General features: G+C 36.8%; 1 protein-coding gene across 23 annotated transcripts in view; it reads right to left on the bottom strand.

The window, feature by feature from the left end:
* Window positions 1-23479, bottom strand: part of LRRFIP2 (LRR binding FLII interacting protein 2) — a 118777-nt gene that overhangs the window by 33943 nt on the left and 61355 nt on the right. For 13 of the 23 annotated variants that reach the window (XM_067753723.1, XM_067753722.1, XM_067753725.1 and 10 more), the window contains 5 exons: window positions 21438-21527; window positions 15537-15581; window positions 14011-14127; window positions 11152-11223; window positions 6121-6291 (listed from right to left, as the gene is read on the bottom strand). In XM_067753723.1, the coding sequence (XP_067609824.1) occupies window positions 6121-6291; window positions 11152-11223; window positions 14011-14127; window positions 15537-15581; window positions 21438-21527 (495 nt within the window). The remainder of the gene's footprint in view (window positions 1-6120; window positions 6292-11151; window positions 11224-14010; window positions 14128-15536; window positions 15582-21437; window positions 21528-23479) is intronic. The other 10 variants (XM_067753733.1, XM_067753737.1, XM_067753739.1 and 7 more) reach the window with 2 other exon arrangements.

Here is a 23479-nt window from a genome sequence, read left to right as displayed (position 1 = left end):
CAGCTCTATTTACAATAGCCAGGACATGGAAGCAACCTAAGTGTCCATCGACAGAGGAATGCATAAAGATGTGGCACATATATACAATGGAATATTACTCAGCCACAAAAAGAAATGAAATTGAGTTATTTGTAGTGAGGTGCATAGACCTAGAGACTTTCATACAGAGTGAAGTCAGTTAGAAAGAGAAAAACAAATACTGTATGCTAACACATATATATGGAATCTAAAAAAAAAAAAAAAATCAGTTCTGAAGAACCTAAGGGCAGGACAGGAATAAAGATGCAGACATAGAGCATGGACTTGAGGACACGGGGAGGGGGAAGGGTAAGCTGGGACGAAGTGAGAGAGTGGCATGGACATATATACACTACCAAATGTAAAACAGATAGCTAGTGGGAAGCAGCCACATAGCACAGGGAGATCAGCTCGGTGCTTTGTGACCACCTAGAGGGGTGGGATAGGGAGGGTGGGAGGGAGATGCAAGAGAGAGGGGATATGGGGATATATGTATACGTATAGCTGATTCACTTTGTTATAAAGCAGAAACTACCACACCATTGTAAAGCAATTATATTCCAATAAATATGTTAAAAAAATTTCCTTAAGGAAGGAAGAAATCGGGATGAAGAGAAAGAGACAAAAGACTGACTTCTTTGAATATATTTTCTTTATTGATTTGATTCAGATCTGTGTAAATAATTCACAAAATTGTAAAACAAAAGTAAATTTAAAAGCAATTCATTGTGGAAGCAACCCAAGTTTCCAGCAACAGATGAATGGATAAACAAAATGTGGTACATAAATACAGTGGAATAGTATTCAGGAAGGAAATTCTGACACATGCTACAACATGAATGAACGCTGAGGACATTATGGTAAGTTACATAAACCAGTAAGAAAAAGACAAATATTATATGATTCTGCTTATATTAGGTACCTATAAGAGTCAAACTCACAGAGCCAGAGAGTAGAATGGTGGTTGTGAGGAGCTGGAGGAGGAGGAATGGGGAGGTGTGTAATGGGGACAGAGTTTCAGTTTTGCAAGATGAAAAGTTCTGGAGATCTCTTAGACAACGATGTGAATAAACTTTACTGAAATGTGCACTTTAAAATGGTTAAGGTGGTAGATTTTGTTATATGCTTTTACCAGAATTAAAAGTAATTTTGTAATAAAAATTTAAAAAGCAATTCCTAAGTATTGAAAATAAAACGTAGCGAACCTAGCTATATACGTCCAGTTAGTAGTATAAGCACAGAGAAACTACTTAAAGTAACTTTTAAAAACAATGGTTGTACTATACATAACCTAGAAGCAAAATAACAACCAAAAAGAAAAAAAACAAAAAAACTTTTAACTATTTTCAGTAATTATACTGTTGGTGGTAATGTTGGTATTGCTATTCTAGGTATTGTGGGATAAAGCAATGAAAATAGACTATAACATAATTACTAGCGTCCCTAGTGACTCTGAGACCTGGGAGTGGTAGTGTGGGAAGAAGGAGATACACATATATAAGAGAAAGGAGGTCAAGTAAAAGCCCTACATCCTGAATATAAACTAGAAGTATAAGCATAACATATTTTGACTTTAAAAACAAAAAAAAATACCCCATATACATATTTCCCTGATACAACCACTAAAAAGGTCTATAAACAGTTACCATCTTGGTGGCAAGTACACCCTTAGCACCCACACTGCTCCACTAAAAGAGAACCAGGGGTCCTTGTACTAACAGCTGATTTCAGGTCTGGAGCAGGAAATGTACCAGACGAGTCCAGAACACTTTCTTGTGCTAGACAGCAAAGAAGCTATCACAACCAATTAGACTCAGATCAAAATTACTTGGGAATCAACCTGAAGATGTTCACATTAGTTAAAGGTGGGACAACCTGAAAATCAATAAGAATAAAAGCTACAATGGATTGAAATCATCAAATGCTTGAATTCTTGTCTTCATCATGATTTTTTAAAAAATAATTGGGCACTATGAGAAGATGCCAAACAACCAATTCCTTATTTTGAAAACTTGTAAACAAAGGAAAAGAATCAAGTTTTAATCCTGCCTTTCCTATGTAAACTGTCTCATTGAGTAATAAGAGATGAGGGGAAATTTCTCTTTAAAGATGGACTTACACTAATAAATAAAGCATAGGAAAGTGAAAAGACAACCCATGGAATGGCAGAAAATATTTGCCAACCATGTATCTGATAAGGAACTTGTATCTAGAATATACAAACTCTAACAATGCAGTAACACAAAGATAATACAATTTAAAAATGCGCAAAGGATCTGAACAGACATTTCTCCAAAGAAGATGTACAAAGAATCAGTAAGCATATCAAAACATACTTGAAATCATTAGTCATCAGGGAGATGCAAAGCAAAACCGCACCTGCTAGAATGGCTAGGAAAAAACTCAGATAAAAACAAGTGTTGGTGAGGATGTGGAGAAATCAGAACCTGCTTACACTTGCACACACTTGCTGGAGGGAATGGTGCAGCTGCTTTGGAAAAGGGTCTGGTTATTCCTCAAATGGTTAAACATAGAGTTGTCATATGACCCAGCAATTCCACTCCTAGGTGTATATTTAAAAGAAAGAAAGACTTATGTCCACACAACAACTTGTACACAAATGTTTACAGCAGCATTATTCATCATAGACAAAAAGTGAAAAAACACCAGATGTCCATCAACACATGAATGGATAAACAAAATGTGGTATACCTATACAATGGACTATTATTAGGTCATAAATAGGAATGAAGTACTGATGCATGCATCACACAGGTGAACTTGAAAATATTAACCAAAGTGAAAGAAGCCAATTATAAAAGACTACAAATTATATGATTCCATTAATATGAAAGTCTAGAAAAGGGAAACCTATAGAGACAGAAAGTAGAATAGTGGTTACTCAGGGCTGAGGGGAGTGAGAGACAGCTAAAGGGTACAGGATTGCTTTCTGACGTGATGAAATATTCTAAAATTGTGGTGATGGTTGAATTTGTCTGTGAAGATACCAAAAAGCCACTGAACTGTACAGTTAAGATGGATGAAGTGTATGGTATGTGAATTATATCTCAATAAAGCTGTTTTAAAACAATAAAAGAAAATGAAAGAAAACAGTAATGATAAAATTAGAATATCTCATTTTGCAACCCCTAATCAACTAATGGATATAAGTATCCAGCTACAGCATCACAGAGAGAGGAGCCATACATCTGGGCCTCCTGAAGGGTTTAGTCTACTTCTCTATGAAGTAGACTAAACCTGTATTTGATTAAACCTCTAAACCTAACTAACTATTTACAGGAAATACAGAGGAAAAAGGAGCATGGTAAAGAACGACAGTAATGAAACAGCAAAATCCCCAAGACTGTCAGAAACTGTTAAAAGAAAAGCAATCCAGTTTCTTCAACACATAAATTGCAAGGGAAAAAAAGAGATGATAGGAAACCTATAAATAAAAACAGACTTATAAGACATGACAACTAATTCCAATGTGTGGAACTTATCTAGATCCTGATTGTTTTTTTAAGTGCGAAAAAGAACAATCATTTATGACATTGAGACAACTGAAATTTTAACAATGACAGGATATGTAATATGAAAGAATTATTATTAATTTTTAAGATGTGAAATGGTCTTGTTATATTTAAAAAAAAGAAAGTCCATATCATTTAAATTCATATTAAATTCATATTAAAATATGGGGTATTTAGGACTTGCTTCAAATAATGTGAGTGGGGGAAGTAGACAGGGCAAAATTGGCCATACACTGATGGTTTGTTAGGGGTAGGTAATGGGTTCAGGAGAGTTTGTTATACTCTTCTTTTTTTTTTTTTTTGTATGTTTAAAATCTGCCATAAAAGATTTTATTAAATCTCAGATAAGCTTAAAAAAAAAAAAGGAAAAAAATTCCCTACTATAATGAATAGCTATTAAGAAAAGAATAATACACCTGAGACATTCCTAATCAGGCATTCTGTCCCTGAAGTAGGTATAGAGACAATATTTAAGATGCAGTTACCATAATTCCAGCAGGAAACACTAAAGACATTTTGAAAAATGGTATGAATATCATTCTCTACCCTCACAATCTGCTGCTATAATGAAACATACCAGAGTGCCTGACCTCTTTGTATGACTCTGAACAGGAACATCTACTGCACGAGGCAATATCTGTTTAGGAGAAGAGAGCTCAGGGTGAAGGTACAGCAGAGAGAGACACAACCACAAAGTCTTCTGCATCACAGTACCTGAAGCAGATCCCCAGGGTATTAAAAAAAGCATACAGATTTTTCAAAATCACAAAGCACATGATTTAAAAACAAAAACAAACTGAAAAGCCACAACTCTCTGTATACTAAGACATCTCTGCATCTTAGAAAATTATAGGAGGGAAAAATGAAGTTGGTTAAAATAGCTTATCATAAGGACTTTTTTTTATTTTTAAAATGCTCAAGGACATTGAGGAGATGGAAAGATAAGAACTCGTTTTAGGACTGATCATTAAATACTTAGCATGAGATTTTCTTCTAATCTGTTAGAAGCAAAGAGCCAGAAATAGCTAAGAAAAATATGTGGGAAGGCAGAAAAGGAGTCCAAGGACTAAGAAAAGTATGACAGCTCAGACACTCCACAATTGGCCTATGAGATACAGGAAGAATCAAAGAGGAAACATCTATTGTCACCAAATCTTCAATGAGCCACTGTCATCAATATGAAAATACCCAGAGGCCTCTTTGTCACTTTATCTAGACACAAGTTTTCTTACTTTAACATTTTTGTTAATAGACACTATTTTTTTCCGAGGAGTTTTAGATTTACAGCAAAATGGAGCAGAAAGTAGTGTTTCCATATACTCCCACTCCTCTCCCCGCCCCCCAGTAACAGCCTTCCCCCACTATTAACATCCCAAACCAGAGTGGTACATTTGTTACAATCAATGAACCTACATTGACACATCACTGTCACCTAAAGCCCACCGTTTACATTAGGGTTCACTCTCAGTGCTGTACATTCTATGAGTTTTGATAAATGTATAATGTATCTACCATTACACTATGATACAGAATAGTACTGCTGCCCTAGAAATCTCCTGCACTCTGCCTCTTCATCCCTCCTTTCCCCAAATCCACTACAAATACTTCCTAATACTTTAAAAGTGACCAAAACAGGCTGGAATGAGCATTTTTGGTCCTCAAGGAAAGAAATTCCTACAGTGTCTACAGTAATAATGCTGGTCCCTTAGAAGTTATATTAACAGCTTTTCTCCCTTTATTATGTACAGATACAGATTGTTGTTGTTTCTAACAATTCACCAAAGCTTATTTCCTAAATTATTATTATTATTTTTAAAACTTTTGCAATGTACTGGCAACGCATTTCTTGACAGTAATATCCACTTGTCCTCTGCTTGGACTGACTAAAACGCTTTTAAAAATCCAGTAAGCTTTTAAGAGAACCCAACTTGTTTTCTGCAGTTGTCAAAAGGCAAATCCAGGCCTTGGGCAGTGGCTTTTATTTTCCATCTGCACATTTTAACAATATAGCTTACAAACCTCTAAAGAAAACATCTGTTGATTTTTGACCCACATCTCCACACTGCAGTTTTTAAATAACTGGTTAAAGACGTCTCTCCAACCATTTAGGAAACAGGTTCTCTTGAAAAATGAGAGAAGAAACGAAAAGAGAAGAGAAGAAAAGAGAAGAAAAGAAAAGAAAAGAGAATAAAATGAACCACCTCACTGAAAGCCTCTGGAGCTTTGGGCAGTTCCAGCCAGTTATAGCAGGAAGAAGTAATTCACTGTAATTGTCCCAATTAAGAGATAGAAAATAAAGATAAAATTTGAGCTGTATTCTATTTTCAGAAACTAAAGGAGGTCATAAGCTTCCCCTTATGAAAATAAGTTAAATCTTATAAAAATTAAGAAAGGAAAACATTTCAGGACCTGCAATCTTACGTTCTGTCAATTTCCTTGCACCAATCAGTTGTGATGGAAATATCATTCCCGGGGATGCTGTGCTCTCCCATCAAACCCAGTACTTCTTAAATGGCAGGTTTTAATTTTCTGACCCCAGAGAAAGGCATGATGTAAGATGAGCAATTACCTTTGATTTTTCTTCATTTTCTCTATAAAATTCTGCCATCTGTTCCTCCTGCTCTTCAATAACATCCTTGAGGGTATCTACTTGGTATATCAAATTGTTCTTCTCATTGTCTAACTGTGCATTGGAAACCATGGCTTTCTTGTATTTTTCTTCCACTTCAGACAAAGACTCCTAAATGAAAGTCAAAGTCATCAGCCTAATATCTAAAATATGTTCATTGCCTATATGCCATATAACAGGAAACTATAGCACTGGCACAAACACATGAAGATGCATTTTTGCAAAATAAAAGCAGTTTGGGGAACCCTTTGTTTAGTAACATGCACATAAAACATGAGGATGACAAGAAGCCAAGGACGCATCATTATAAGCACTTTATGGGCTCTCTGCTATCCAAAATAAATTCAAGCAGCAGTGCAGCCTCTGAACGATGAAAAGGTGTGCAGACAACATATAAGAGTCATAGTGTAAAAATCATAAAATACAGAATCATTAATGGTTTCAGAAATGTTACTCCTGTAGTTTTTAACAACAGCTATTTGCAACAGAATACAGATACAACAGAAGACAGCCTCTCTTTACTCAAGTAAATTTCATACTTATTTGAATTGCACCACTTCCTGGACCTGTGTTTTCAGTACTTTCTTGGTCTGCATAACATTAATGTAAATGTATAAACATTTTGTCTAACAACTTCAAATATTAGCCATTTTTAAATAAGTAAGCAATATAAAAACTATTATTTAAGCAAAAAGAGCTACCACTCAATGCCTAAATTTTTATATACTTCAAAGTTTTCTGCCTAAAATAGCTTACAGCCTGTTTCTTAATAACTACATCTATTTTGGTAGATTACTACTACCTAGCAGTATTTTTAAAAGTAAAAAGAAAAACATTTCACACAGAAAAAGTCATCACTTCTGGAAGTAAATTTTTATTTTATTTAAAAAAAATTTTTGGCCATGCGGCATGCAGGATCTCAGTTCCCCAACCAGGAATTGAACCCACACCCCTGCAGTGGAAGTGCAGAGTCTTAACCACTGGACAGCCAGGGAAATCCCTGGAAATAAAATTTTAAAATATTAATGCAAATGTTTAACAAAAGATCAGTGATATAGAACTGAGAGTCCAGAATCCTACATTTATGATCAACTGATATTTGACAAGGGTGCCCAGACAACTCAGTGGGGAAAGAGTAGTTTTTTCAATAAATGGTGTTGGGACAACTGAGATCCACATGCAAGCGAATAAAGTTGGACTCCTACTTCACACCAAACACAAAAATTAACTCAAAATGGATCAGAGACCTAAATTAAAAGCTAAAACTATAAAACGCTTCCCAGAAAACACAGAGTAAATCTTCATTACTTTGGAGTGGGCAATGGTTTCTCAGATACGATACCAAACTATCAATGAAAGAAAAAGTAGACTTTATCAAAATCTTTTATGCTACAAACAATACCACCAAGAAAGTAAAAAGATGACCCACAAAATGGGAGAAAATATTTGTAAATCTTATATCTGATAAGGAACTTGTATCCAGAATATATAAAGAACACTTGGAAATCAATAATTAAAAGACACATCATTCGATTTTAAAATGGGTAAGGATATGACCAGATATTCCTCCAAAGATGGTGTACAAATGGACAATAAGAATACAGAAACTTTCTTAATATAATTAGTGATTAGGGAAATGCATATCAAAACCATAATGAGATACTACTTCAGATCTACTAGGATGGTTATTATCTATAATCAAAAAATGAGAAACAAGATAAGTGTTGGTGAGGATATGAAAAAACTAGACTCCTCATACATTGCTGGGAAGAAGGTAAAATACTGCAGCTACTTTGGAAAACAGGTTGGCAGTACTTCAAAATGTTAAACATAGAGTTACCATATGACCCAACAATTCTATTGCTAGGTAATCTACCCAAGAGAAATGAAAAGATATGTCTATACAAAAAGCTGTACACAAATGTTTACAGCAGCATTATTCATAATAGCCCCAAACTGGAAACAATCCAAATGCCTATCAACTCACAAATGGATAAACAAAATGTAGTAAATCCATATAGTGGAATACTACTCAGCCATTTTACACACACACACACACGTGTGTGTATATATGTACATATATGTATACACACATATGTATACATATGTGTGTATACGTGTATATACACACACACACTGATGTGTTTTATAACACGGATGAATCTTGAAAACATTATGTTAAGTAAAAAGCCAATCACGGGCTTCCCTGGTGGCACAGTGGTTGAGAGTCCACCTGCCGATACAGGGGACATGGGTTTGTGCCCCGGTCTGGGAAGATCCCACATGCCGCGGAGCGGCTGGGCCCATGGCCTGTGCTGCTCTGCAACGGGAGAGGCCACAACAGTGAGAGGCCTGCGTACAGCAAAAAAAAAAAAAAAAAGCCAATCACGAAAGACAACATAGACTAGTGGTTACCCAGGGCTAGGTGCAGGAGTGGGAGTGCAGGAGTGGGGAACATCTGCTGATTAGTATGGGGTTTCTTCTTGGGGTAGTGAAAATGTTCTAAAATTGGTGATGGTTGCACAATTCTGTGACTATGCAAAAAAACCCCACTGAATTGTACACTTTAAATGGGTAAATTTTATGGTATGTGATTTAAATCTCAATAAAGATACACACAAACACATATGCATACACTTAATAATTCTTCACAACCCAGGACTGTATTAACAGGTAAGATTTATATTATGATTGAGAACAAATGTACCCAAAATAAAGAATATAAGCCCAGTTAACTGTATAATGGTTCAAATATAGTAGGTATCTTAACACAATGCAGAATTTAGAATGATTCTCATCCATCTCAGAGACTAATAGCAAAAAAAAAAGTCCTCCTCACAACTCAGTCCCATACAAAATGGGGCATGACTGCATGAACACCAGAATCTAAGACAGTTCAAGCAGTAGCTGCAAGGACACAATATATAACATAATAAAACTGACATAAAATGTATGGAGTGTACTTTTTCCTTTAAACAAAAGACCACAGAAGACTATTTTAAACTTAAGTGTCAAGGTAGTTTGTTGTTGTTGTTTTGGCCACACGGCTTGCAGGGTCTTAGCTCCCCAACCAGGGACTGAACCCTCAGCAGTGAAAGATCGGAGTCCTACCACTGGACCGCCAGTGAATTCCCTCAAGGTAGTTTTAATGATTTTAATCTAGCTCACACAGTGATACCCATAAGGAATGAGTTTTACTTAAACGTGTCTAAGGCCGCGATGTTCAGTGTAGGTGCTGGACTAGAAGCAACAGCATTATCTGGGACCTGGTTAAAAACGCAAATTTTCAACCACTCCGTCCTAGACCTACTGAATGAGAAAATCTGGGAGTAGAGTCCAGCAATCTGTGATAACAAGACCCAGGTGACTGTGGAGGGAGGGTAGAGGGGGGAAAAAACACCTCAAAGGCAGACATACTTAAGAATAATGTCATAAGCAGTGACTGAGCATCCTTTTTTAATAGAATATAGATATATCACACCACCATGCTTTGACCACCAACCAGGTAATTTTTTAAAAGATTTTTTTCCATTTAAAAGAGTCATTTCAAGGATAAACATAATTTGAAGTCAAGTTCAATTATACACTAACCATGAATTAAGGAAAGGGGACTTATCTGTTCAGAGTCTCAAATAAGGTTAATCTGTTTTTTGTATCTTTCAAAAAATGAAATAAATGGTAGATCTAAAAGGTAAGGGGAAAATGTTTAAGATAAAATAAAAAACGAGTAAGAATGCCTTTGAATCACTTGCTTTCCTGATACATTATGTTACGTACGAGACTTTAAAATGAATGTATTTATTGAATGTACTGGATTTGTTCCATTGATCTAAGATATTTCCAAGTCATATCTCTAAAACCTTAAAAGGGGGATTAAATCCTGAAGATGAGAGCAGTAAGACTAACTGAGCACATCAGCTCACTAACTCTGGGATCTTCCTGATGTTTACCGACAACCACACACTGCTGTCAGCAGTGTCCAGGCTTCCTGGGGGCGCTCTCCATAGGCCTTCCCACCGTTTCTGGACCATAATCCCCTGCATGAAGTTTCTGGCTGGTAGCTGGGCTAAGTCCAATCATGCTTGGTGGCTGAGCAAAGCCTTGACCATCAGGTCTACACTCTGTCCTTTGAGCATATCCTGAGTCACCTTTCTGAATGCCCTGCTTACGCATTTTTAGAGGCCTGGTGTGTATTTCTATTTCAAATAGGGACCTACATGTATTCAGAGAAACTTAAGAGTAATTCATAATACTAGGTTTGAACTTCATAAGAAAACATAGGGAAGAGCATGAAAATCAAGTGCCATTTACAAGTAAAATGTCTGCCTCACATGGACACTTCTACTGAAAACTGGTAGCCATCCTTGACTGGAAGAAATAAGGCCCATTTAAATTTACCTCCAAATGCTTCAAGGCACCGAATCTGTGTAACCCTTTTTGATCTATGTGAAAAACAATCAAAACAAAAAGAAAACACAGTCCTCATGCTTCAGGGTCCTTCCTCCAGAAGGAATATTCATAGTAATGCTCTTTCTCTTACATGCTTCTTCCTTCTACTCCTAATACTGACTGAATTTGGTGGCAGAAACAGGCAATGCTCTTTCATTTAGCTTGGAAGAATTTTAAGGTCTAATTCTCAATAAAAAATATTCTTAGAACACTTTTTAGGGTTTTGCCCAACTCAATTTTGTAAGGGTAAGACACAAGGGATACGTAAGTATTTTATAAGGTTTAAAAACTGTAAGGCATAATATCTTTTCCTGAATATTCCAAAAACTACAGTACACATTTAAACATAAGCAGAGATTGGAAGTTCGCCTTTCCTATGCATTGCAGGTTAAGCACATGCTTGAAAGACAAACACTGTTAGTAAAGCTATGTGCAGTGGGGTTAATAGAATTTGTGAAACCACCATTACCAACACTTCTGCGTACAGAGAACATGCTTGGGCTGCAAAATGGGCCCTGATACCTTTAGTTCCTTAAGCCCCTGCATGTATCTCCCTTCTACATCCTGTATCTGGTCCTTAAGGTCATAGATATCCTGCAGGACATAGGAATGAACCATTGCATAAAACCACACACAAAGTCTCAAAGGATTCAGATGAAAATGTGGATTACTTTTGCATATTCCAGACTAAAAGCAGAGAAACTGAGGTATACAAACGTAACTGCCACTGCAAACTGCTAAAAGGGGCAAACAGGCAAGTGATGGTGGGGCTGGGGAAGGCCTGGAGTAATCATTCTAACATATCAAATACTTCCTTGACATTAACTCCTGTGGAAAAAACATTAGCAAATGGGGCTGGCGCTGTGTACAAAAGCTATATAAGTTATAACATTTTTTAAAATACAATTTAAAAAACTGTATCAATCATTCAAATAATTTTTAGCATAACACTCCACCGATAGCTACTAAAATATGTAGTAAATTAATTATAAGCTGAAGATTCTACTGAGTCATGCAGAAGTTTTAAAAAATGTAAAACTAGAGATGAACAAAGTTGTCTTTCAATGACTTGGTTACTGACCACAATTAATTTGGGGGAAAGACAGGTAAAGGGAGGGGTATTAAACAAATATTTTAAACACAGTGTCAAATGAGAGAGTCTATCCTGAGGACATCATTTAAATGATGAGAAAAGCCTTTGCTCCAAATGTTACCATAATCCTTATAAGAAAAGTGAAGCAGGCCAAATTTTAAATGGAAAATATTGTTTCCCTTGTACCTGACCTTGCTACATGAGGTCTATTCTGGATGGTTGATTTAGGGGGGAAATAATTGATACAGGGCCCTGAACATAACTGTACAATTACAGGCAGGATCAATTATCAAAGGCCCATTACACAGAGTTTCTATATTATATTTCCCCTGCCCCCTTCATTCCCTCCTTGGTAGTTTTGTCTTTTATTCATTCGTTCATTCGACAGACATTTATCAAGTGCCTATTAGGAGCCAAATGCTAGGATACAAAAATCTCATTTCCTTCAAGGAGGTTGTTCTCTCAAAGAAGAAATACAAGTAAACAGCGAGCACAAGCTCAGTCTGAGGCTGGAATGCCCCATCCTTTTGTCCCACTAGAAAATAGCACCTAAAGGCAAGAGTTAAGCTTATTCAACGTTGCACCCTTGTGCTTATGCCTGGTACTTAGGAAGAGTTCAATAACACTGACCCCTTCAAAGTCAGAACCAGGCTGACCTGGGCCTCCTTCTGCAGTGCCGCTGCCGCTGTTCCAATCCTCACCCTCTCCTAACCTTCAGCCCACTTTTACGAGCTGCCCATTTCACAGGCCAGACTCCTGCTCCTACCCTGCCCACAATCTTACTCAGTCCCCACCGGTCCCTCCCTCCTCCTCTACTGTGTCAGTGGGAAGGGGTGGCCACCTTCCATCCATCTGATCCCTGGACACTCCTCTCACCCACTCAGGCACTTTCTCAGTCAGCTACCCCTTCTCCTTCCTTAACCTTCATAGTCTCTCTCTACTGGCTCAATCCAACCAATGAAAACAACAACTAATGCTGCCTTTAAAAGAACACAAAAACCTCTTAACTTCCTCTCTCTCTGTACTGACCAAACAACTTCCATTCTCCAATACTCTCTTCAGAGCAAGTTGCCTACATTTTCTCCCATCACAGTTTCGACTTGCTCATCTCATCCCCATTGTTCAACCACAGGGTAACTCTTCTCCTTGCCTCCAATGCTTCTTCCAGTCTGTGGTCAATCTTTAGGAATGCAAATCAGATAGTACTGCTCCGCTATTTAATATCCCCTAGTTGTCAGGGTAAACCTGAATTCCTGCCACACAAGGTGCTTTGTGATATGGCCCATCACTACTTCTCCAGCCTTCTCTCTCACCCACTACGAATCCTCACTTCTCATCCTACCCTCTGGCAACTTTGCTATACACATAATCTTGTGGGTCTCTGAATTTAACTATCTGAGAAAGCCTTCACCCTTCAGCTTCTTTGCCTGGTTAATTTTTATTCTTCCTTCACCCCCTCTCTCCACCGAAAAACCTTTTTTAAAATCTCTTCTTCTAGTCTAATTTAGATGATGCTTCTCTGAATTCCCTTAACAGCCCTATTCTTACTACTGCCATGGCATCACACCACCTGGTTTTACTGGTTTATATCCATTTGTCTTCCCTATGAAACAGCGAACTCTTTAAGTCCAAAGTGTGCTTTACTGCCTGACTCTGTGGGGCCAAGTGCTCAACAACGTTGAACGAATGAATAAATGCAATTTTTATTACTGCCCTTCCCTCGTTCCTCAAAAAGAGCATGTCCAGCAAATAGACATTCAAATACATTTTGAAAGTGTTATTAATAAGAATGGAGACTCAACTAATGGTTTAAATGAGCTTACATTACTCAGGTATTTCTGTCATCCCAAATATTATTATACTTGTCTTATCATGAAACACTGAGAGATAACTGTATTCAGGCAGCCAAGTAACACCATAACGGCTCAAAAGACTAATAATTCCCCAAATCTGGTTCCTTGTACATCCACATATTTTCCATTTAAAATATGGTCAATTATTTGAGAGAATTACTTTTATATACATTAGAAAGATTTTTTGGCATTTGTAAATTAGCAGAAGTCATTCCAATATCATCAAATGTTCAGGAAAGAGAATGGAAGAATTAACTAATCTCCTTCCCTTCAGACCCTAGTCACATTCTTGAACTGCACTAACGATTTTTTTTAAAGAACTCATACCATACTTTTTTCTTCCTACCAAGACACATTAAATGTTAAATAGTTCCACTAGACTACAAAGAAGCCAAAAAATTGTTTATAAAAAGCAAACCAAAAATCGCGGTTTACCCGCAATTCACTTAATGAGGTGTCTGGATCTATTAAGCTGCTCGTGTCCCCGCTTCCTCGTCTGGATGAGTTTCCACTTAGAGGGGTTGTTGCTGAGGCAGAATTTCGAGATGAAGGCTAGAGAAAAAGAAATATGGCACTTTTAAGTCTTGTTTCTTTAAAAATATATTTGCTGTGGAAACTAAAAGTGGGCCAGGGTGGTGGGGAGAGATCTAACACAGTGTGACAAGAAGTTACCGAATGCAATCCACAGGCAATTTAGATTGGCTCTGGGGAGAGGGTACCCAGAGACGGGCCCAGGCATACTAAGCACAACTGTGTTCGCTCGCTTTCCTGGAATCTAGAATTCATAATAACTAAGAAGGAAATGGTTCGTGTGAGAGTTTTCTGTTTTCTAAGTTTATCTTTGCTGTATTGTAAACAGCACTGGGGTGAGTACATCTGCTTGATTTTAAACAGTTTTAGAATGTTACACTTGGTATGCTAGTTAGCAGTCCTCCTGTTTAGTTCCTGAAGCTGCTTCTTTAGAATCTTTTCTCTTCCTAATACTTTGCTGATAAAGTTGGAGATACTATTTGCAGCTGACAGCAACAATACCGTGTATCACTATGAATTTAGACTGCTCTTCCCACAATGAGTTTAAATGCGACATCATGCTACTGGAGTAATAAATGGCAGGGATTTGTGCTATTCAATACAGCAGCCAACTAGCCACATGCAGTGATTGAGCACTTGGAATGTGGTTAGTCCAAACTGAGAATTTTTTTTTTAGGTGTAAAATACACACCAGATTTTGAAGGCTTAGTGTAGAAAAAAGAATGTAAAATATTTCATTAATAAGTTTTCATACTGATTATGTTTAAATATTTTGGACATTTGGGTTAAATAAAATATATTATTTGTATTAATTTTATCTGTTTCTTTTTACTATTTTAGCGTGGCTGCTAGAAAATTTAAACTTACATATGTGGTTTACATTTGTGGCTTGCACTGTATTTCTGCTGGATAGAACTGGTACACCTTTTGGGGGCATAGCACAAAATTAATCCTGATAATTTCCCTAAGATGACTTTCTAAAAATATTTCTGGAAGAAAATTAGAGATTTTTTAAACACAAAGCAACTCCTAGAAAGGAGTTATTTTATTGTACTTCGAAGAATAATTTATCTATAATAGGAAAAAAACAAAACCCTCAGAGTTTGTCACCACCATTCCTAAAGACACTTCTTCATTTTCAGTGTTTAATGGCTTCTTCTAAGGATTAAATTCTAGAGGAATGAAAATCAAAAGAGCAGCCAAAAGTTTAAGAGGTGACATTCAAGGAAATAAAATGCAGTGTCTTTTCTCTTCCCAGTGCTTCACATGATTCAACCACAGAGGAATCCGGGGGTCAAGGACAGGAAGTAGATGAAGAGAGGAAGAGTAGCTCCATCAGTTAAACTGTTGTAAAATCAAGAATAAAATAGTAGTAGACAGTAAGTTATTGACCTTGAGAACTTAATTTCCTTAGAAATTTAGATACTCACCCTTGTGTAATTTTCAGCATATTGTTTGTCAGATTTTTCATCCAACTAGAAAAGAACAGACATAAAAATCAGAAAAGATGCTTAGCATTTTGATTTTTTTATGGGGAAAAAAAGAAGTGACCTCATTTGAGTTCTCCAAGTTCAATCGATATTTGGAACCTAAAAGCAAACATACTAAAACTGAAATAAAAGTTGGGACACATAAAACAAGATGTTAAGAACTTTAATTCTTATCTAAGGAAGACATGGAGTAAGCAAGCTGTCCTTATGAAAAAATTTAGAACTTTTACACAGATTTTCTTTTCATGGTATTTGAAACATATTAAAGAAAACTATATGTTAAACTTAAATTTTATCATTGTAAAAGTTAACGCACACACACAAAAAAGTGCATACATCAAAAAGAAAATTCTGATAAAACCAAAAGCCAAAAAACTTTATCTTAGCATTACTGACACAGGACACACAGATTAAGACTAGCATACTTAGACAAAAACGTTCAGATTGGGCTAGAGCATGTAAAATATATCATCAAAAAAATTTCCCCACAGCACTAAGGAAATTGGTTGCCCGGTTTTTGTTTTTGCTTTTTAAGTAACACACGCTCACGTATCCAAAAAAAGAGAAAAAAACAGCACAAAGGGTATGCAAAGTAAGCCTCTCTCTAGAGGTACACCATACCCAGATCTTCAAGGGCAACCTACACCCAGTCTTTAAAAAATTCTAACACATTAAAAAACAAAAAAAAAAAAAACAAAAAAAAAAACAAAAAAAATTCTAACAGTAGTGTCCCAAATACATTCCATATCTTCTTTTTCCTCTTACCATGTTTCAGAGATCAGAGAAAGTACTTTATTTTTCTTCATGGCATTTGTCACTCCCTGACCCCATGATATTTATTAACTTATTTATTAATAAATAAACTTATTTATTAATTGTCTGATCTCTCTCTCTTAATGTAAGCTCTATGTCTGTATGTTCTTTTCTGTATTCCTAACACCAAGAATAGCACCTGGGGCTTCCCTGGTGGTACAGTGGTTAAGAATCTGCCTGCCAATGCAGGGGACAGAGGTTCGAGCTCTGGTCCGGGAAGATCCCACATGCCACGGAGCAACTAAGCCGGTGTGCCACAACTACTGAGCCTGCGCTCTAGAGCCTGCGGGCCAAAACTACTGAAAGCTGTGTGCCTAGAGCCTGTGTTCCGCAACAAGAGAAGCCACCGCAATGAGAAGCACGTGCACTGCAACGAAGAGTAGTCCCCGCTCACCGCAAATAAAGAAAGCCTGCGCGCAGCAATAAAGACCCAACACAGCCAAAAATAAATAAATTAAAAAAAAAAAAAAGAATAGCACCTGGCATACAGGACTCAAAATTTCTTGGATGAACGAATAAATGAATTATATCCCATATGTACTTATAGACTTACCTCATTTATTTTAACAGCTGCATAGTACCCTATTATCTGGACATACCATAATTGAGTTATCCTATCTTCTGCAGATAGGCCTTACGGTTGTTTTAGTTGGCGTTTCTAGAAGGGAAGTACCTTAAAGGTTTAGTCTAAAACCCTGATTTTATAGCTGAGGAAAGAGAAATTCAGAGGTGAAAGATCTTGCTGAAGCATGCATAACTGCTAAATGTCAGAGCTGAATCCAGACCTCAGTTTTGTGAATTTTTCGTATTATTTACCTGTATATACTGTCCAAATTACAACTGGGGGAAAAAAGTCACAGAAAAATTTAACTAAATGAAAATATACCCAGACTCCAACTCCTAGACCAACCCTCCCAGCCCAATCTAGAGAAGAGATTTGAAAACCTTCCTTAGTTAATTATTAAAACACAAAATGTCATTATTTCTGGCTCAGTTCAGATCACTTCACTCTAACTTCCTCATATTTGACAGTTTTTTCTGTTTTTTTATTACCCACATTTATTTGTGTTCATTTTCTGTCTCAGTAAACACCTTTTATTATAAGTACCAAATCAGAATATAAATACTATCTCAGAATTCAAATTCTTTTTGCTACTTCTTACTGTAATACTCTTTAAAAAAAGGAACTGACTTTAGTTCATTTTGACTTCTTTAAACCACATATGAAATGTTTTAAAACAGGCGATGACAATAGTTTTTAATATTGGCAGTTATTGCCATAGAAAGGAATTATCTTCCTCACATCTATACTAGTAAGATATATTGCCTAATATTTAACGTGTTATTCCTCAGAGTGAAAGAAATATCATATCTAAATAAACTGACTTATTTTCCTTAGAGTATCTTCCAACTCTCTTCTACTAATGAGTTAAAGAGAAAAACAAGCAGCATTCAGAAACATTCTTCCAGGTCCATTTGAAACCCTGTCTCTTATCCCACTCTCACACAAATGACCCCCAAACCCACCCAGTTTTTAATAGACAGTCACCTGAGAATAATCTTACATTTCAGAGGCTGCATCGCTGACCCAGTCCACTGCAGGACTGATTCTGTTGCTTTCGCTATCTCCTGACAGATCCCAACTGCAGCACCTGCCCAAGCTGATCGTGTGCCAAACTTCAGGGACTGTGGAGGTAGCAAAAATGCCTAGAGCCGCCCCGCTGCAGGGACTTGGCCAGAGACTCTTCAGTGCTCACTTTGCAGGCTTGTGCTGCATTATACGCAGCCTTCCGTTTAGACGAAAAGCTAGTGGAAACCTGGTATTCTAAAAGCCCTGGGAGGTCTACATAGCTGCATTGCAACGACAAGCTAGTGTTCAAAATGATGACCAAAAGAGTCTGCCAGATCCTCAAAAGGCTCTTAAGTGGAATAAGATATAATCATGTTTAATATACTAAGGTATAAAAGAGGGAAATGTTGGTAAAAGGGTACAAACTTTCAGCTAGAAGATCAATAAGGTCTGAGGATCTAATGTAAAACATGGTGACTACAGCTGATTTTAAAAAATTGTTATATATGAATAACATGGAAAAAATAAATATGCAATAATATGAAAAACCAGAAAACAAAGGCTATATGTACTATATAGTCACACTTTTGTAAAACAAGCAAAGTAAACTGAGATAGAGAAAAATACGGAAAATAAGTCATCAAATTGCTTTAAAAAAAAGTGGCTAAACAAAATGGTAGACTAAAATATAAAACAACAACAACAAAACAGAAAGCAAGGCTTTTTTCCTTAGTAAAGCCCTCAGGACTTGCTCATGAATACTGACTACAGCCTACTATTCTCAAAAACTTTCAAGTAAATATTATGCCATTACACTCCTACATAATTAAATTGGTAATTTTCCAATCAAGAAAAGGGTCCCCTTGATAGCTAGAAATGGAAAGTTAGCTGATAGGCTTGTATCAATAATATTTCATATTTGTATTAATGCACAAAGAAGAGCACATGATGGCAAACTTTATTGCTTCTTTTAAGAATTTCAAATTATCAACTCGTAAACAAAGTCTTAAATATCATCTTTTCCATATTTCAGTGATAAATGCCTTTGCCTTATTTATGTCTGGGAAATCTGAAAATGCTTTGCTCTTGACATCAGAGTATAGATTGTTTCTCTCTAAATCTACACTCCTTATTTGTTGAAATTAGTACATGAGAAATATTTCTTAGAATACATATCTTGTCAAATCTTTGAAACCCTTGGTTTCTTCTTAAAAGAAAGATATTTCTTATTCTCTGATTAAGAGGCCCTTTGACCTTCATTTCAGCAAATGGCTACTTTGACAGATAATTTTATCCTACTAGAATGGTAAAATACAATTTGAACCTTTTTGAGTGGAAACAGAATTCTAGTTGTGAACACATTTTTTTTTTTTTTTTTTTTGGCTGTGTTGGGTCTTCGTTGCTACGCACGGGCTTTCCCTAGCTGTGGTGGGTGGGGGCTACTCTTTGTTGCGGTGCGCGGGCTTCTCATTGCGGTGGCTTCTCTTGATGCACAGCATGGGCTCTAGGTGCGCGGGCTTCAGTAGCTGTGGCTCGTGGGCTCTAGAGCGCAGGCTCAGTAGTTGTGGCGCACGGGCTTAGTTGCTCCGTGGCATGTGGGATCTTTCCGGACCAGGGCTCAAACCCGTGTCCCCTGCACTGGCAGGCAGACTCTTAACCACTGTGCCACCAGGGAAGCCCCGTGAACACATTTTAATATCATCATTTGAAAGAGTTGTTTAGAAACAAAGATGTATTTTATTCCAAATTTTTTTTGCTCTAGAGAGGGGTCCAACATATATTTTAGGCTTTGCCAAGAGGTAAAATTAAGGATATTATATAGGTACTTAGATAACCATTAAAAAACAAAGAAAACTTTGGCTGGTAGGCTATAAAATAACGGGGCTGGCCAGATTTGCCAACCACTGCTCTAGAGAAGCTTGTGCTTATGTTACAAGGTATACAGCATGACTCGATACACATATACACAGCCTATATACATGTATATCAAATCATCATGCTATATACCTTAAATATGTATACTTTTTATTTAAATATGTAGACAGATCAAAATAACTACCTGGCAAAAGAAAAGAGTTTTATTTAATTAGTAGAGGCAGTGGAAGACTAAAAAAAAACTGTCAACCTTTTCACTCCTGTGTAGTTACTAAAATAAATTGCCAAGAAGTAAACGTAAGGAGGACATAGCCAGTAATTCAGACATCACATTAGATGCTAAAAGAGTTCAAAGTTTTTAAGAGAAAAGGTGTATACAATAAATTAAATTGTTTATATCTATGAAAAAACAGGTTACTAAGCAAATTAATAAAATGGGCAATATTTCAAGGGAAGGACTTGGGAGCCAGTCTTCTAACTTTGTGTGCAGAGAGACTGTTGATGTGACCAAGGTCAAGATGGGACTGTTGCTCAGCCAGCCAGCTTTGAGCGCCAACAATCTGGAATACTTAAGGACAGCACTCAAAATTGTTTTCTAGGATTAGTCATTCAGAAATAGCTATTTAAATACAATTGGTGACATGCTAAATATAAATAATTCTCTCTTCATTAAAAAACTGTCTAATTTTTTGTTAAGAAACCCTGACTCATCTGCTTCAAAGCGCTTGATAATTAGGACAGCGTTGGTCCAAGGGCAAACAACACTAATGCCAGTTACGGAGAGACGTCACAGACAGAAAATCAGGCTGTTACATACATCAGGCAGGTAGACATCTGCTGGTCTAGGTTCCTTCATTAAGGTAAATGCCTCAAGGCATTTCTACTGGACAGTCTTTCCTAAATTCAGTTCCCAATGAATGTGAAAGCAATAGATAGGCATTTCTTCAAAACAATGCCATAATCCAAATGTTCAAAATCTATTCAGATTCTTCCCAGTTACTATAAGTTAGTGACTCTTTGCTAAGTAGGATATTTTATTGTTCAACCTTCAAAGTTTACCTAAAAAATTTATAGATTCTCCAAAATGAAAAGGGAAAAAAATTTTTAAGACTCATCAGGAATATCTAAATATGGGCTAGGTATTAGATGGTTTTAAGGAGTTATTTTTCATTTCATTAGGTATGATAATGGCACAGTAAATAAAGAAAAAAGTTCTCAACTAGAGACGCATACTGAACTATTTATTGGGAAATGGCACGATGTATGGGATTTGCTTTAAAGTACTTCAGGAAAAAAAGGAGGGAAAGGGGAAGAAATAGATGAAACAAAATTGGCAAAATATTGATAATTGTTGGAGCTGCTGATGGGTTCTATGGGGGAAAATTTCCACAGGAAAAATGTTGTAAAAAATTGGAACATATCAATATATACATTTCAAAACAAAACAAATAACTGTATTTTATGCTAGTGTGCTGAAATAAATATTTCCTAGGCAGTAAATTAAGTGCCTCATTTAAAAATAGCTATTTTGTTAGCTGTTAGTCACAAGCCTGAGACAGTGAATCCCCATGCGCTGCACTCACGCTGGTCAGATCTGGGATGCTGACATCATCCATGTCGGAGACCACGCTCCCCCTACGATTGGAGCGACTAAAATAATCAGCTGCAGAAACCTTTCAGTCAGGAAAAAAATGAGATGCTTTAAAAGTTAAGAAGAGAGAGAAGAAAAAGATAAGAACATTGGCATATGGGGGAAATTTTTTTTTTTGGTGTGTGATAAAGTATCATGAAATGAAATGAGGAAACTGCTGTGACTTACCTACTCAAGAAGGTGAGAAAGAAGTGTAAAGGGTTCCTAAATGACATCACAGCTCCCTAAAATAAGCTCTTATTCATCTTAGCTAGAGTCCTATGCTATAGAGATCATCCATGTACTGCCTGAGAACCAGCGTCACCCTCACCATGAGGGATTCTAGGATAGCATTTACCTAAAGCCTCTACTATATTTCACAAATGTATAATGCATTATAGCTATCAGCTCTGTTAAGCACATATATCCTGAATGTGGAACTATCTGTAGAATATTTACTGTGCCTTTTACCAATTTCCACAGTTTCCTCTTTTTCATATTCCTCAGGACCGAGAACTGTAGAACAAAATAATGAACAAACTACATTGGCCTCTTTCTGGTTCCCCAAACATACCCAGTGTCTTCCCACCTTCGTCGTTGGCACTGGCCTAGGAAGCTCTCCTCCCAGCTCTTCAAGCAGCTCTTCAAGCAGTTCAACTCTCAGCTCAAAGGTCAACTCCCTCGGAGAAGCCTTCTCTGATCACCCCATCCAAGGGTGATCTCTCTCTCTCTCTCTGCCACACACGCACGCGCACACACACGCACACACGCGCACACACACACACACACACACACCACTCAATGTCTTCTATAATATCACCTGCTTTTTCTCTTCACAGTCCCCGGGTTTACTTTCTCTTTTTTGTTCCTATCTTTATCAGTTTATTTTCTATTTCTTTCACCAGGATATAAGCTCCATGAAGTCAGAAATCTGGTCTATGTGGCTTACCACATTATTCCCAGCACTTAACATGGTCCCTCACATATAACAGGTACTCCCTCCATACACATTTGTTGAATTAATAAATAATGAATATTTTTTACCTCACTCATCAGCTGTTCTTTACCTCAGCTCTGTCTGATTCCCTTGCTCAAAAACTCTTCTCTTCCAGAAAGGAATCTGGAAGCCCATCCACAGAGATGCCTTCCTTAAGGCTTACAAATATGAAGTTTTGCTAAGAGCTGAGATAATCAAGCAATAGTATTCTTGTTCACAATAATACAACTTAGATTTAGATATAATAATATAACGGTACCCACTATCTCAGAATTTTGATAGCTATTTTCTATATAGTAATTCATTTAATCCATAATATTAAGCCTACCTACAAAGATAGTCATTACATGCCCATTGTACAAATAAAGAAATTGCCATTAACACAACTAACAGGTTGGAGAAATGGTTCAAGCCCAGGCATCATCATTTCAGAGCCCCTGCCCTTTCCACTCCATCACTTTCTGGGGTACTTTCAGGTGTCATGGACTGTTGTTTCTCCTGCAGCTCTGAATATGAGCATTAACTGGCTTGCCAATGGACCACAACTGTCTTAATTAGATCACTGGATTTCTGGCAACAAAGCTCACAAACTCTTGCTGTTCCCCTTTTCTATGAAAACTTTGTGTTTACAATCTTTCACAAAACATGACTTGTATTAAATGACCTTCTATTTTCTTAAAGGAATTATAGCCTCTTACTTATTGGGCTCTTTTGTTTTAGCTCTAAGCTGACACACCATCCTCACCAATGTAATTTTTGAATCAATTTTTAAGTATAGCAAAAATGTCATCAGCCCTCTGTAAAATTTCTTGCTTCATCAAAAGAATAACCTGAAATTATATAATTTGTATTCTAACATAGCTATTTGTTACCTCTATAATTGTAACTCTAGTTGAATTCTAAGACCAAAATTTTTAAATTTTGCCATCAGCAACTCAAAGTATTCATGGGCCTTAAAAGATGTATAAACTATGGTTAAATTTAAATACACAGCGAAG

The sequence above is a fragment of the Pseudorca crassidens genome, chromosome 10 (genome assembly GCF_039906515.1).
Source record: "Pseudorca crassidens isolate mPseCra1 chromosome 10, mPseCra1.hap1, whole genome shotgun sequence".
Taxonomy (NCBI): domain Eukaryota; kingdom Metazoa; phylum Chordata; class Mammalia; order Artiodactyla; family Delphinidae; genus Pseudorca; species Pseudorca crassidens.
Note: the sequence above shows the minus strand (reverse complement) of the source record. Positions and strands in the feature narration are given on the sequence as shown.